Source organism: Candoia aspera, chromosome 2, assembly GCF_035149785.1.
Source record: "Candoia aspera isolate rCanAsp1 chromosome 2, rCanAsp1.hap2, whole genome shotgun sequence".
NCBI classification, from domain to species: Eukaryota; Metazoa; Chordata; class Lepidosauria; order Squamata; family Boidae; genus Candoia; species Candoia aspera.
Window position 1 is genome coordinate 32,308,914 of NC_086154.1, and position 17,370 is coordinate 32,326,283.

At 36.5% G+C, this 17,370-nt stretch overlaps 1 protein-coding gene across 2 annotated transcripts in view; it reads right to left on the reverse strand.

Moving 5' to 3' along the window:
- Positions 1–10,696: 10,696 nt before the first annotated feature.
- LOC134489117 (contactin-3-like) overlaps positions 10,697–17,370 on the reverse strand; it is a 157,155-nt gene continuing 150,481 nt past the window's right edge. Inside the window, exons 19-21 of one of the 2 annotated variants that reach the window (XM_063291598.1) lie at positions 15,799–15,967; positions 11,627–11,725; positions 10,697–11,230 (exon numbers count right to left, since the gene is read on the reverse strand). In XM_063291598.1, the coding sequence (XP_063147668.1) occupies positions 11,136–11,230; positions 11,627–11,725; positions 15,799–15,967 (363 nt within the window). In that variant the 3' untranslated portion in view covers positions 10,697–11,135. The remainder of the gene's footprint in view (positions 11,231–11,626; positions 11,726–15,798; positions 15,968–17,370) is intronic. The other variant, XM_063291599.1, reaches the window with a different exon arrangement.

The window sequence follows — 17,370 nt, forward strand, 5'->3', positions numbered from 1 at the left end:
TGAATCTTGCAGTAATCTTGAACTGGGTTACCATTCCATTGCCATCAAGTAAAAGCTGTAATATCTTCTATGAATCTGGTGGAAGAGTGGGATAATTAAATATAATGGAACTGTTTGAGAAAGGGATATAATGATGAAAAGGTGAAAACACCCTGAAGTTGAATTTGACTCCTGGTGACCCTATGGGGATCAAAATACCAATATTGGTGCAATACTGAAGAAATTTGTCATTGTCTTTCTCTAGAATGTTTTTCAACTTCTTAGTACAGCCTACAGCTCTGGTATTTTGTGGTGATCTCTCATCCAAGTAATAACCAAGCCTGACCCTGCTTAGCTTCTGAGTCTAGACAAAATTACCCTATCAAAATGTTTCAAAATTTAAATTTTAAAAACACAGAAATCTTTTTTCTAGAAAAATATGGAAAGATAGTAGCAGTATTTCTTCCAAAAAGTAGATCCAAACTATGTATGATCGTATAGTACCTGGGTCCTTGGATTTCAGTTAATCAGGTTTTAGCTTATTTATGCAGTTATATTATTTTTTAATGCATATGTTTCTGGTCTACCATACAACACCCAAGCCAGTTCACATCCTTGGTTCATTCCCAGCTTATTATTACTGAAAACACCATTTTGTTCCATTTAGTTTAGTAAGTCATATGTTGTCTTTATTCTTACAGAATACATGTAAGAGGAGAAATCCACATGTAAATCAATCAGGTAGATAAAAATAAAACCCATTTGTAGTGTTGATTACTAAATAATATTGAATAATACAAAGCCAGCATATGTTAAAGACAAATATCTTAATGAAAGCATCTTTAGGGAAATAATTATAATACAATGACATATTCCTAGATTTTATTTTGAATGTAGAGCAAACAGAAAATATCTAGTCTTTAGTTCCTACATCTGGTAGCATATTTGGAAAGTGGAAATTCTGCTAATCAATTTCTTGTGGATGAGAATGGATTCATTCTTCAACTTCTGTACTGAATATCTGGAGATTTCAACTCCTGAACAAACAGTTCTGTCTATTTAGTTTTGTTAAGACACAAAACAGGGGAACAGTACTGTCATGGTTACATAGTCACACCCTCAGCAAGGGTGCTAAACTTATTAAAAATTAGATTTTTAAAAATGTTCCTGGAAGGTAATGGATTGCAATGGATTTTTGAGGGCTTCAGAGTATTTCAGGCTGGTATGATTAGCTTTCTTGATGAACCCTGGCTATATGCAGGGATTACGTAAATACTTGACCATTTGTGCCAAGTATTCTTTCCCACTGAATGAAACCCGTGAAAACTTGAACTAAGGCCACTTAATCACAGATAAGCAGCTGGTACACAGATTCAGAAATCAGTAGAATGAATATATCAGCTTAAACAGAGCTATCATTATCAAGCCTACCCTATGGTGAGGAAAGCAGTGGATGTGAATCTGTCAGCATCATTCAGTGAGTTGTTAAGGAAATTGTGGCCATTTGTAAACATGCCAGTAAAAATTTTGGTGGATTTTTCTTTTTTTTACACATAAGGAAGACTTTCTGAGGCTAAAATTACTCACACAGCTGTCATGTTACAGTCTGTACAGTTATGATAATATAATCAATAGAGGTCTGTGTCAGTTTTACTGTATGAATTGCTTTGTTAAAAGGAAAAGGCATGCAAGCTACTCGAACGTCTACCTAACCATTTGTATACATAACATTTTCTCATCTTAGCTTATGAATTCTTCTAGAGAAGAGATGATGGGCTGGGCCCAGGATATTTTAAATGTAACCTTGGGAGAAGAGGCAGTTTCAGGATCCAATCATAAGTCTACTGCTAATATCCCTTTTTGGATAATAAACTCATTAAGTGATAGAATCTTAGATACTCTCAGATGGAATTGGAATGAGTTAGATAGCATTTTTTTCTGACTAACAAATCCAATTAAAAGTCATAAGCTTTCATGAGCCACTTCATCAGATGCATGAAATAGTTAAACTGATGTAGGATTTAAATTGGGATGAGCCAGGGAGCGGGGACAGGAAAGGAAGTCAGGATGGTCATGCAGATGCAGAGTATGCATGAGCTAGATTACAAATATTTAATCAAAACGTATTACTGTCACCATGACAAAAAGTCCAGGCCACAAATAGTTACTTAGCTCTGATTTATATATATTCACATGTTATATATGTCTCACATGAAGAATATAAGAGAAGTTGGATCAGACCAAAGGCCTATCTAGTCTGGATTTCTGCTGTTATCAAAGCCTGTGGGAAGCCCACAAGCAGGGCCTGAATGCAACACTACACTCCCATTCATATTAAGAGGTGTCAGCTGGACTTAGGAAACTCTGCAGTTAATAAGACTATAAACTTGTTAGAATCCTAAAAACTAGCACCTTAAGTTGTACCCAGGAGGCAATTGATAACCAGTGCAAATCTTTCAGTACAGGCATCGTATGATCCTTGTACGTTGTACTCATCAACAGCCTAGCTACTGCATGTTATACCCATGCAGTTTGAGGATACTTTTCAAGGTTAGCCTCAGGTAATGTACATTTCAATAACTGAGATACCATTAATAATTTTCATTCTTTTGGACTGGCTTTAGGGATTGGGAATGTGGGGCATGGTGTTGAAGTGATTCTTCTCCTTTCTCTGGGGCCAGTTCCTGTCAGTGATGGTAGAAGGGGAGAGATCATGCCCTGATGCCTAGTGTGTAGGCCCCTCAGGGCTCTATACTCTATCATTATTTAAAATTTTCAGGAAGCCACTGGGTGAGGCCATCTGTTGGCATGAGGTTAGGTAACATCAAGTTATCATGAAAATGATACTCAGTTGCAACTCTCTACCCTGGGCTGACAAAGCAGTGTCATCAAGTCCTTTCCTGGTGTCTGAATGGGGAAGATCAGGCTTCAGCTTAACACTAGCATCTGGGGATTTTCTTTTAGTTCTGAATGGGATGCTATTCTTCCAGACAAAACTGGTGCATAATTTGGTGGTCCTCTTGGAATCTTGTCTCCTGCTAAAAGAGCAAGTGGCCAGAAAGCCCAAATCCATCTTGTGCTCCAACTGTATCTATTTCTAGGTCAGGAGGCCTAACACTTTGGTCATGTTCCAGTTGGACTATTGCAACACACTGTACATGGAGCTGCCCTTGCAACACACTGTACATGGAGCTGACATCTGGAGGCGACAACTGGTCTAGAATGCAGTTGTTAATTATGGTAGTTAGGAGCATACCAATGTAACAAAACTGCTTTGTGAACTGCATTGACTTCCACTAGGTTTTTGGGTGCAATTAAAGATGCTATTACCACCTTTAAAGTCTTTCATGGCACAGGACTGGATTACTTGTGGGACTGCCTATCTCCAATTCACAAATTGCAACTCTGGGTGGCTAAGACAAAGTTAGACAAAAACAAAACCAGCAATTTAAAAAAAAAGAAAGGATAGCATAAACTGAGGCCAACCCATAACTGATAACCATTCAGCATTCCAACTGTTACAAGAACAACAGAATCTAACTAACTAATCAAGTTATGGGATTACTGTTAAGTCTGACTGGCTCAGGAAGGGTCATAGTTGGCACACTAGCCATAATTGTATAAACACATTTTCACTTCAATTGCCACCTGCATTGACAGCCAAGAATCAAGTAGCATTTCCAGCCATCAAACCTGTTGTTTTCATCTTACCAACAGCTTCTCTATCTTGCCTGGATTTAATTTCAGTTTATTTTTCCTGACTACCAAGATCAGGCAAAATTCAAGGGTATTGACTGCTTTGTTCAAATTAAATGGTACGGAATGCTAGAGTTGGATTTCAGAGCACAGAGTCCAAAGCTCTGAAACATCCTTCAGTGGCCTCCTGTAGATGCTAAATAGCATAGGAAACAAGCTAGAATCCTGTGGGATACCATAAATGAATAGCCTAGGTGTTGAATAATATTCCCTCAGTATCATTTTCTGGACATATCATGACCTTTGGAAAAGCATGCCCAGGGACCAATCTCTGGCCAGAAAGTCTGATGATATTTAAAGCTACTGAGAGGTCTAAAAGAATTAACACTACCTTATCCAATTTCTGACATGCCTCCATCAGGTGACCAAAGCAGTACCATATCTTAGATGTAACTCTGATTAAAATGTGTTCAGAAAATCTATTACATCCAAATGTTTCCGGAGCCATAAGGCCATCACTTTCTCAATAAACTTACCTAAGAATCAAATATTTGCAAGTGGCCTATAATTAGAAAGATCTTCCTGGTTGAGAGGGTTTTTTTTTCCCCCCAGTAAGAATTTTAGGCTACTCCAATGTCACATCAGCAATCACCTCACCTAGCTAAGGAAAAGATACTATTGTGCAAGAAGCTGGATGATCAGTAACAGGAATCCTCTAGACTATTAGCCATACCATCTTCCTGCACTCCAGTTTTAGGCTACTGTATCATAGAATAACTTGGTGGAAAGAACTGCGAAAGATTAACTTCTCTGCCATATCTTTATAATGCACGTCAGGTCAGTGCTTTCACCAAGGAATAAATCCTGAGTAATATAGTTAGATAACTCTCAAAGAACTACATTTTCTGAAAAAAATTACCTTTGTTAGAATCCATGTTTTCTTCAGCTAGATGTGTTCTGCTATATGCAAATTTAACTTTAATAATCCTTTTCACCAATGTACTTTGAACAGATGTTAAAACAGATTACCAATGATTTCTTGGATCATTCCGATTCCTTTTTTAAATTGGTATTTTAATGGGAACTTTCTAATCTTCTGGTATAGAGTCCAATTTTAGGAACATGATACATATTTTTGGTGAATGATCAGCAATTTCATTATGAGTTCCTTAAATGTTCTCAGATGGATGCTATCTAGCTTAAATTATTTGTTTTGTTTTCAATTTGTCTAGAATATTATTTTCATTTTAGCTCCACAGATTGTCTTGTGGAAAATATATCTTCATCTTCTATATTGAAGACAGCTAAAAAAAAAATAATCGATCAGCTTCTCTGCAATCCCCTACTTCTTCTTTAACACAAAGATTCCTTGCCACCCAAGTTCTTTTGTTTCTAATGGTTCAGTATGCTGCTACATCACTACACATATAATCTGCCAAATCCCAGAGAAACAACAATGAATTGTATGTCTTTAGCAATTTCAGTTCTAGCTCCTGTAAATAATAATTGAATAAACTGGATAAATTCTTCATGAAATGTTTCCTGCTGGGCCTCTATAAAGATTGACAGGAACATAATTAAGGAGTCTAATTAAAGGGGCATTGCATAATAGATTAGTCCTGTGCTGTGCTGAAATACGTCTTTCAATTTCTAAAAATAAAGACTTCTGTTTTTCTGTCTTTTGAATTATTTTAGTTGTGCTTTTGAACTTGTGAGGGGGCAAGCAATGCTGGTATTGTTTTTCATTCCACAACTCCCCATCACTCTGTAGCCTCTTGGCTGCCCATGTTGACTCATCCAAAAAACTTCACAGCAGGAATTCCACTACAAGCAGGATGTGGAAACAAGAGACACACTTTGTGAGTTGGCTTGACCACCTTAGTCCTAAGCTGGTCAGAAATGGTCCCTATTTACAGATAAAGGACTACGTCTGTAATACAGATGCTATGAATTGTCTAGAACAACAACATGCATGCAACATGAATGCTTGACTATTCATAATCATACAAATATTCATTAAATGGGAGGATTAAATTTATTTTCCAATACATGGAAGGGAAATTGGTTTTTAAAAATCCAGATAGTTTTATGAACAACTCTAAAATATAGTTCTAACATTCATACTGGGAGGAGATATATTGTGCCATGTCTTTTCCCAATGATCATGCTTTTTTATGTAATAAAGGTCCACTTGTTAACACTCTCCAGCCTGTTGGTTGATTCGCTTTAGTATTTCCCCAGCAGCACCAGTGTTGAGACACAAACTCCACCTCTCTTGAACTTGTGTTATCACATCACACACAAGTATGTTAGGGGTGGACCTTGCATCATGGCAACCCAATCATGTTTTGTCATTTTGGTGTCATCATAACTAGCTGTGAATGCCTCTCCTTGCACACATCATCCAGCCATGTCAAGAACGTCACACCAGATGTAAGATCACTGTTTTTGGGGTTAGCCTATCTTTTGAAAAAAGTGTGGAAGAAATTTATTTTCCAATACATGGAAGGGAAATTGGTTTTTAAAAAATCCAGATAGTTTTATGAACAACTCTAAAATATAGTTCTAACATGTCTGGATACAGGAGCAAAACAAGAATATGCAGAACAGGGAATTTTGTTCATGACAGATCCTCCAACCTCTTAGTTTAGTGGAGAAAACTATGAGATAAATCTTACCCAACCTGATGACCTCCAAAGGTGTAAAGGTAAAGGTAAAGGTTTCCCTTGACGTAAAGTCCAGTCGTGTCCGACTCTAGGGGGCGGTGCTCATCTCCGTTTCAAAGCCTTGGAGCCGGCGTTGTCATAGACACTTCCGGGTCATGTGGCCAGCATGACGACTCGGAACGCCGTTACCTTCCCACCGAAGTGGTACCTATTGATCTACTCACATTTGCATGTTTTCGAACTGCTAGGTGAGCAGGAGCTGGGACTAGCAACGGGAGCTCACCCCGCCGCGCGGTTTCGAACCGCCGACCTTCCGATCGGCAGCTCAGCGGTTTAACCCGCAGCGCCACCGCGTCCCCACCTCCAAAGGTGTAGTCTGGCTATAAAATCCATAATTCCCAACCAGAATTGCTAGAGATGTGTCATTTTCAATTTCTTTTCTTTCCCTTGAAACTGATGGTAATGATCATCAGTCAAAAAATCATATATATTCTTTGAATTTTTAGTCAAAAGACCAAGCAAATGATTGGTGGTGGTGAATAAATTTCTCACTCTTTGGACTACTAAAACAAACTGGAAAAAATAGTTGAAATCTATCCGCAAAGACATGTTTCAGTGTGTTTGGAATGCAATAGCTTAAGCTGAATAAGATGTGTCTAATTCATAAGACTATGTCACCTTTTTGGCAGCTGAACTGCCCAGCAGTTTCATTCCTTCCAAAATGGCAGGAGAAACGAACATGTGCTTATGACGGAGCTTCCCTAACCAATATTTAAAGCAATGTGTGTCACTGCGTTAATTTTAAACTTCAGCTTCTATAGATGCATAGCTCACGTATAAGGAATTTTGCTTCGGAATCTGCAGCAGCATCTAGGTCCCCTAGATTCCATGCTGCATCTTCTGCCAGGAGCCAAGCAGGGAGAAATTTCTGACTCAGCTATTGCCTTTTAATTATTTCTCTGCAGCTATGCCAATTACAGTCAACCTGCATATTGTATCACATATGGAAAGTATCCAATTTTGGGGGTGCTGATATTCTGGGCTGCACAGCCATAATGAAACAATCTTGTAAAGCTTCCAATCTTGGTCCTAGCTTACTGTATCTCATCTCAAAAATATTCTGAATTCTCCTTTAGTCAAGAAATCACAATCATAGCTGTCGTCGTCATCATCATCTACTAATTCCCGAGGCAGGCATGAAGAACTTTCTAGAATTCCTGATGCAAATATGTGATTGTGGCTTTTGCATGATTACCTCGCTGCATGTCTGTCTTTTTAGTGCTGGGCATGTTGTACAAAAGATGTATATAAGTCCAGCACATCTTCCTGGTTTCATTAAGAATAGTTTATGTAGCTGGCAATGTTATATGTCTAGGCTTCAGTCTTCACTTGTATTGTTTAACAGTATCTATAAACTAATGCAAGAAATCTAGCAGCAGATTCTTTCACCTTTGGTTTTTTTGCTCAGCCCTTCAGAATCTAAAATGCTGGGATATCCTGTCAGGCTAACTTGTCTACTGATGATGGATTCCTACATCATTTCATTTTCAACTCTTGGATCAGAATCACAGAGCTCATGTGGAATTTAGGCATCACATTTGGTCCATAATTGGCTCTTTAAATGGATTAAATAGGAGGCTTCATGGCACCCAGCAATATATAAAGAATACATTGTTTCTTAATAATATGGTCCACTTATTCCCGATTCCATTCTCTAACAGGGCAGAAAAGCATTTCATTTCTTTCACATTTGGCTTGAGAAAATGGGATTGAGTTGCATGGTAGTGTTGGAGAGCAATTATAAATATAACTATTTCCAAAACCACATTTGGAATAGTTTAGAGTATGCTGGGGCAGTATACAGAGACACTTGCTGTTTTATAAAATTATGGAATGGCACAAGAAGAGGGATTCTCATTTAAAAAAAAATCAGTGCAAGTGCAAATATCTTATGTATTTATATGGTGAAAATCATTATATAAAGAGAATAAGAGCATAGTGACTACTAAAAGAAATTGAAGCACTCTGATGGTGTATTTTTCTGTTTTCCATATTATTCTATTCATAGAGGGACAACTCTGGATCTGGCTCAATATTTATGTAATTTATGACAGTGTAGTCTTCAAACCTTTCTTCAGTTCACAAATCCATTAATCCTATAAAGTTGATACTGAACATAAGTCTCATGTAGCATTGTCCTAAAAAAAAATACAGCTAAGAAAGCTTAGCCTTGTTGTTTGAAAGATTTGGTTTTGCTTTAGAAATAAAATGAAGGTATCAGATAAAATTACATGTTTGCATTCCTTAGTGATTTTTTAAAATTGTCTGTCTTGACATATGCATTTTTAATTAAAATGTCTGTTAAGAAACTTTTATAAATTACAGAAGATTCTACGTTCCAGAGTATATTTCAGATTATATAAATAAATTAATGGCTGAACCTGATAAGCCTTATATGGTGCTTTTCATGAACTGAGCTCATACTAAACTATATCTTGAATTCATAAAAGCATGAACACCATTAATTATTTTAAAACAGAAGCTTAAGTTCAATCTTGGCTTCTAGTTTAACTATTAATGTATAGAAAGGAAACAATCTTAGAAAGGAGAACTATCTATGGTTTTACCGTTATATTGAAATATCTGAAATTGTCATGTAACTAGAATTTTTCAACGTTATAAATATTTTATTGGAATAAAAAAGATTACATACAGATAGCCATAGGATATACACACAGAGCTAATAGTTGAGAGAAAATTAGATAAAACTTTTCAATATGAAACTAGTATATTCTAAACATCTCATCGAGACAATAGCGTTAGAAGGTAAATTCAGTAAGTTGATCATGAACATGGTAGTAATAGGAACATGGCGTAGAATTTTCTTGTAAAATGAATGGTAAATTTACCACTCAGTGGATGAACATGTGTTATGTATTATGCAAAGGAACTTTATTTGCATTGAAAGACAAGTGTTTGGAAGCATCAGTAGTTCCCATGTTCCATGTTGAGGAGCAAGTAGCTACAGTATTCATATTTTACTATTTACATTATATACAGACACTAAAAGGAGAAGCTGTCGAAGTTGTAGTCATATGATTATTTTTTGTTCTGAAAGCCTAATAAAATATAGAGCAATGTTTGAATGTTTACAGATCTTGTTCAAGAGTCTACTTCAGTGTTCAGTAGAAAGGTCAGAAAAAGTGAATCCATACAAACTGTATTTGTGATGAAAATTAGTTTTAGATGCATTGAAATTGTAAAGAAGGTATGCCAAAGAGAGATTTTTAGATATTATTTGCAATGAAAACATTGATCAAAACCAAAAACAACTTTGTTTATATAAATAAGAAAGCAGTAGTGAATCTCTCATCCTGAATAATTCTAAACAATGGGGTAGAAAAATTGCAATTGGACCTACGTCCAAAGAGAGTATGAACTGGCATATAGAACGGCAACAAATTTGGAGCTGCATATTCAAACACACCATATACTGTATAATTTAGGAAGTTATTTCCTGGCTATAAGGCTCTGGTGCATTGCACTGGAAGTGTGATGTTCTATTCTGGGCACTTTATCTGTTTAAAAAAAAAATACACAGCAAAGTCCTAATACAGACAAAAATATGATATAGAACTAAAAGAACCAGAACACCTGTATTAGCTTATAAAAAAGGATGAGCAAGCATAGGTAAAAATAAAGTACAGATACTTTAGAGTTTGGTGTATCAAGAAGATTCTAAATGTTAAGTGCCTAATTAGAATTGGATACTACGGTAGCTGCGTGGATGAACGTAGCTGCAAGTTCCATAGTTTTGCTGTACAGAATGCAAGGCAGCTCAGGGCTGAGCAAAGCATCTCTGCTGCCTCGTGTATTTGCCCGGTGTGGCTTCTGAAACACCTTCATAGATTAATACGGTTTTGAACTAAAAAGAAGCAGAATGCCTTGCTATATGGGTGGAAAGACAAGTAAAAGATAAGGCATCATTCAGTGCTCTGGTGTAAAAACTAATCCTGGGACATTCCATATTTACGTTTTGAAGCTGTGCAAGTGTATTTTCAACTAGAAAGGAACATTCTAGAAGACTGCATCAGTCTAGACCCGAGAAGTGTGCTGCCTCCTTGAACAGCACCTCTGCAATTAAAGCAAGCAAGCAAACAAAAACAAAACCCTAAGCAGAAGCTACTCAGTATTAATGTAAATGAGGCAAAAAAAATATGGAAGCATGATGAGCTTTTTAGTAAACCAGACTTTTTTTTTTATATTTAACTATTTACAACAAAAGTAAACATGTATAGTCTACATGTATATAAATACAGATATCATTTATTCAAATGAAGTTTAGCACTGAGGCTTTTAGAAAATTATTCAAGGTTTTTCATCAAACTGTGGTGAAATATAATTTGTACTTAATGCCATATATTAGAATGTTTTTATTTCAGGTAACGTTAAAATAATTTCATGTTATTTGGAAAACATAAAGACTCTCAAAGCTTTTTCCAATGCTCACCTTCTTATTTCTGTCATATCGGAAATATGTAATGTAAAAAGTCCTTTGGTTCATTAAATCTTAAGGCATTTTATATTCCTTTAGAAGGAATTGTTTGAGATGGACATGACCTTTATTTGTTTCGAATGAAATATCAGAAACGATAAAAAATGTTTAAATGCAGACTGGTGGTAAATGCATGCATAACTCCCACCTATTATTCCTGTTGGTCTTGTAATGGTTCTCTTAAAAAGCACTTCAAAGTAAATGATACACCTGGCCTTGCACTATCTGAAAATACACCATCACAATATTGCATTGAAAATCAAGAGCAAAGTTATTGGCATCAAGCTGGAGAGGCAATTTAAGACTCCTGCACAACTTCCTCTTGCATCCATACCTGCAACAAATTAAAAAACAAACAAAAAACAGAAGATTTAGTGGAAGAACAAAAGAATGTGTATTTTTAACACCACAGTGCTATTCCACCCCCTACTCCATGCCCTCTTGTTTCTCAGAATTTCTGTGATTTTCCCAGCCTTTTACTTGCCTCCAACCACAACTTCATAAGGTACACTTTGACTCAATTCCCTGAGAGCCAGTTTGGTGTGCTGGGCTAGATACTGGGTGACCATGAATTATAGTCCTGCCTTAGGCAGGAAGCCAGCTGGGTGACTTGGGGCCAATCTCTCTCTCTCTGCCCAAAGATAAAGGCAAGGGCAAACCGCTTCTGAAAAATGTTGTCAAGAAAAATTCCATGGACTTGTCCATGTAGTTGCCAGGAGTTAAGACTCACTTGAAGGCATTAAAAGAAAATCCTTACAGGTGTTTCCTCCATATTTTTCTGTCGTTGCTTGCAAGACTAGTCTAGAATTCATTAGGAACCTCCGAGCAACTGAAAAAAAAATTAAAACAAAACTACATGTTTGAAATTGCTCTGGGAATCAGCCTGTATACTGTATGTTCCTAGACTGCTTAGAAGAATCCTAGAAATAATTAGAGAGGAAATGCAGACATGCTTTTCAAGGAACATTTAAAGGGACTGTGAGGGTATGGAGCTAATAATTTCTTTGGCCTCCAGGGAACTTTATTTGTCTACTAAACTTTCTATGCAGCTGCAGAAATATATGTTCCCATAGACTGATATAAACACAGCACTCTATTTCTTGCTAAGTTTTTTTTTAAATAAATGACTTTATATTTTTTCTTAATGTTGCATTCTGTAGTCTGATAAATCTTCCTTCCACCCCCTCCCCACTTTTTAAAAAAGATCAGGCCAACTGTAGTGCTGCTGGTTTTACCAGAAGATTGTTAAGGAGGAATTGAATAGTAGTAGGTGCACCTTAGGTGCATGGTACAATAGAACTTTATATTCCCATGTAGTGGTTGAGTATGTAGTATAGAATTAAGCAAGCATTTATTTTAGTCACTAAAGGGTCATATTCAGGTTATACTTTGCTCTGCCTTGTCCTTGGTGAGGCACTGTGTAAAGTAGGATGATGTTTCTCATCGTTAATCCCATTAACGATGAGAAACAAGTACTCCTTAACTATGAGATGGTCTCATCACTATCTGATATAAGCCAAGACTCCTTAGCCTTGATGATCTCTTTGATAGGAATCTTCAACATGAAACCTTAATGGTTTCACTCTTGGCAGAAGGGAAAAAACATTCCAAGGTAAGATAGACTTATCCTTCTTGTTCTTGGTAAAATCCAATGGGATGAAACAACTGAAAAGCAGGTGTGCTTAATTAGAGATTAGAACCTATTTAAGCTGGTCAAAATTCCCATGGGTGAAACTCTGATGAGGACCTAACTGGAAGGGTGCTGCATGCTTGCTTTCTCTAAGGGTCCTGTCCATCGTCATTGCTCTGGGGTTTCCTGACTGGCAGAAGGGGCATAAAGTCGTTCTTTCTTTATCTTGCTGTATTCAGTATTCTTGAATATTCTTCGATTACTGTCTCGGGTGATCTTATATTCTTCAATATTTTTGAATAGTCATTGATTACTGTCTCATTGTTATGAGTATGGATGGCGAGCAGGAGTATGTTTACAGGCTTTGAGCTGTCCTTCAAAGAAACTCAGAGCAGACCCGCCTTGAGTTTTGGGGTTTATCTGTCTGGGTTTTCCCACGCTCCTTCAGTTTGGTAGGATTCTCTGTCTACTACAGCAGTTAATAAACACTAGAGACAATCTCCCCGTCTCAGTGTGGCCGTTTGCTTAAGTCAGGACACTCATGTTATGTTACTGTGGTATTTTCTAATACTGCTTTGGAATAAAGACTCATACTCATACTGTGTGGTCATTGCTTCTGTAAGAACCTGTGACCCAACCCTGCTGAGCTGGGGCAGAGCAATACACAAATATTTGCTCTTTTCCAGTCCTCTGGTACTTCACTTGTTCTCCAGGATTTCTGTAAGTAATATGTAAGGATTTAGCTCCTTCGGCACCCAGAATGCAATTATCTAGTCTTGGAGATTTTTAACTCATTACGTGGTATTCTCTGACTATGATTCGATCAATCTCAAACTGCCATTATGCCCCTTCAATTGACTCTCCTATTTTCTTGTAGGAATACATACTTTTTTGTTGGAGAAGACTGAAACAAAATTGGAGCAGCTCTGAATTTCCTTTGTTACCTGTTCATATCTTGCATTCTTCATTGAACAACAGGTATTCCTTTCTTTTCCTTTATTGTGAGCGTTTAATACAGCACTTTTTGTTATTTTCTGGATCCTCTTTTAACCTCAGTTGATTCTGGATGTCGGTCTTCTTGACATCATCTATACAATTCTAGGAAACCTGTCTGTAGCTTCCTTCGTGATCTGGGCCACTTTCCATTTTCTGTATGGATGCTTTTTTGTTTTCGGGTATTTTCTTTTTGCATAGCATCACTGGATCTTCTTTTTTCTGTCTGTCCTCCTCACTGGAATTCTTTGCAGACAACATTTCCTTCTTCAATGCCTCTTACCCCTCTTGAGCTGCTCCTATTACCTTCCACTTTGTTGTTCCCACTCACTTTGCCTAATAAATATGAACTGAATTTCTTGGAAAGGACCAATATATTTAGGATCCCTTATTAAATAATTTCGACTTTCTTCGTGCCTGGCTCATAATTAATAACTAATATTCCTACTCTCAAAGCAATGCAAACCCAAGAATACTTCGCGTTTTATTAAATTATTTGCTGAGAGGAAGGTTAGCTGTTTGCTTGATCTGTTTTAAACACAGAAATTCATTACATACTAGCTCAAAAGAAGTATAAGGCCGCTGAGACTCACTTATACCTGATCACAGAGTGTGGCAGTTTATAAAATATTCACAGCGTAATCCCTATACCTATTCAGAAATAAATCATAAGGAATTCAACAGGACTTATTTTCAAGTATAGGACTATAATTAGGCACTAAAAGCACTTCTATACTGCCCCTCGTAGCTCACACTGGACAAATTCCCCATCCCCTCCAATAATTTGGTTTTAGATTCCTCTGAAATCTAACCTCCTTTGCTCATGTCATCTGTTGTCCTTTAAGATAGTAATTTTTCTGACTGATACTATCATTTTAACTGTATTGGGATAATGTTTTTTCACTTCCAATGCTGTCTATTTTGGGGGGGAGAAAGCCCCAAAGTGAAGGATTAAGCACTGTATACTAGAGTATAATATACTAATTGTATTAATGATAAATAGACATTTTTTGTCTACTACTGCTTCTACAAAACATAGTTCTGTGACATTATTGAAGGGCCTGGTGAATATTAATCGTCTCTACCGATAAAAAGATTAATTTGCCGTTCTTGCAAATCCAATTACTGATTCAGGGTCCGACATTCAAAAAATTAAAAAAACAAAACAAAACAAAAACAGACAAGTGGATTAATTAATTGATCACATTTGTTTGGAAATTATTGGGCCCAACACAAATAATGGCCTGTGAAACCTAGGTAGAAAATGCTGACTGTATGTGTTTGGGCTTGATTATCTTCCCTCCAATTAAGCACAGTCACCTAAAACACAGGAACCTTGTAATATATTGCTATTTCTAATGTTACCCTGTGGTTTGAATATTGGCCTTTCATCCTTTTCTTCCTCTTCTTTTTGGGTTTTGTTTGGGAAGGGAACATACCTATATTATAAATTCCAAAACCAATTATATGTTAAATGGAACATTCTTTTGAAAAGTTGGGCCTGATTCCTGGTAACTATATGGATTTGTTCACACTGTTTTCTTGGCAGCACCAAGGAAGAGATTTGTCATTGCATACTTTCATGATGCACTTAAAACAAACGAAGAAACAAACGCTTTCTAGTCTAGCCTACAGCCCTGGGATTTTCTGGTGGTCTCCCAACCAAGTATTAACTAGGTCTGACCATTCCTAGTTTTCTTGGGATCAGTCACAGCCAGACCCTATCACTTACTGCATCAAACTTTCTTTTACTGATGTGTACCATATACTTTTTAAATAACCCTTTGAACGCATACTTATATTGCAAGAATATAATCTCTGTTTGATCTATCAGAAATAATAACTAGTGAAGTGTAGTTATTTATACCAATTCGCTTACTAAAGATATTTTCCCTCAATTTCCTAAATTAAGCATTATTCAGTTCCTACTATTTCCTTGTAAAGATCTCCTCCTAGAAGATTGTAAATGAATAGTGAAACACCTTCCCTTTCCTGTTAGCTTTTCTGCTTAAAGTATTTAAATGCATAATCCTTAAATGGAACTTTTAATTGAACATTCATCTCATATTTTGGCCATATTGCACAAAATGACATGCTAAAACTAGAAAATCTTAGTCTAGCCCCTTATCTGGAAGTAAGTTCATGAGAAAGACCAGACCAATTTCTTTCATTAAATAACATTCATATCTTACATTAACTTTCACCCTAAAGATAAATCACATTTTAACAAATTTCTGATGAAAACTGAAACTCTCTACATCAGCATCCTATAAACATACTTGCTAATTTAGGGACTTTAATCTGGTCACTGCTAATGCCATCTCCGCCATCAGTCACTGCTTTCACTTCTATAATATAATCATCATTTAAAGGAAGGAAAAGTTCTGCAGATGTTCTGTTTGTATTCAGGACACTGAGCTGGTTCTGACTGCTAGTCCAATATAAAACCTGCAGCATAAAAGGAAAAGTGATGACTTCAGTGATACTACTTAATCACCATTTAACATCATTTCTAGGTGTAAGAAAAAAAAAATCCTGAAAAAGGGTGAAAAGGAGGCTGAAATTGTCATGGTTAATCAATCACTTTGATCACAATGTTAATTTACTACAGCTGAATTTATTACAACAACAAATGGATAAAACATTATGTTTGGTTTCTCAGTAATGGGATCTTTTTAAAAAAATAATTATTTTGTAGAAATTTGTCTTTATCTGTACAAGCACTCAAACAAACAAATAGGAATAAGAGCATGACATTAAAGCACACCAAAAAATGTGAAGATTTGTGAACTGTAGTGAAAGAAAGCCTGCATATAGTAAGAACTTATTCTGCATAAAACTTAAATGATGATACTTTTTCATGCTGCAGTTATCATCATGTTTTCATGCTGCATTTAAATGATACAATTCATAACAACATACAGAATTCCACTTTAATAAACATTTATCAGGATAGAATTACCCTATAAATGGCAATATCCAAGGAATTTATTAAACTGGTCATGAAATGTGGACTGAAGGAATACAGATTTTGTTGTGAGCAACTTTGGTGAGGTAACACGCTTCATTAAAAATAGGTTCCGATTTTATTTTGCATATTCTAAAATGTTATTGTTAATGGTTAGTCAGAGTTCTGCATACAGTAACTTTTTACAGATTGCTTACTTCATGCCAAATTTCCCCCCCAATAGTAAATCAGAAGTTGAGAGAATGGGAACAAGAAAGGCATGATATAGTGTGGTCTTCCTTAAACTGGTCCCATCAGCATATCCTAGGAGTCCAGTTCCCAAAATTCATGGAATATGCTACTTAAGGGATCCTCAACACTTCTGGCTCCTACGTTCATATTATTTGCTTTGAAGTGTATTGAGTAGTCTTGGATAAGCCACTGCCTCTCAGTTGGGCTATCAGTACCTCAGTTGGGGTATCGTTGTATGCTGTACAGCACTCGCTGAAGTAAGGGTGATGTACAAAGATAAAGCCTAAAAAACTAAATGGGTGGAAACTGTAAGAAAACAAGGCATACGGTAAAACCTCAACTGTCTGGACCTCCATTCAATGAATTTCAGATGCAATGACAAAGTTTTACTTACAACTTCACTCCCAAACAATGGATACAATCTGTTGTTTCCAAAGCAGTTCAAACAATCAATGTAACTGCATAATTATATGCTTTTCATTTCACATTGTTTGCATAATTATATGATTAAGCAACTGAAGCACGTTGGTGCAAACATGTAAAACAACCATCACATAATTATGCCTGATAACCGAATATTAAATTAGGATTTAACGGACATTCAGATTTAACAGGCATCCTTTCCCCCCAAATAATGCATTCAACCGAGCTT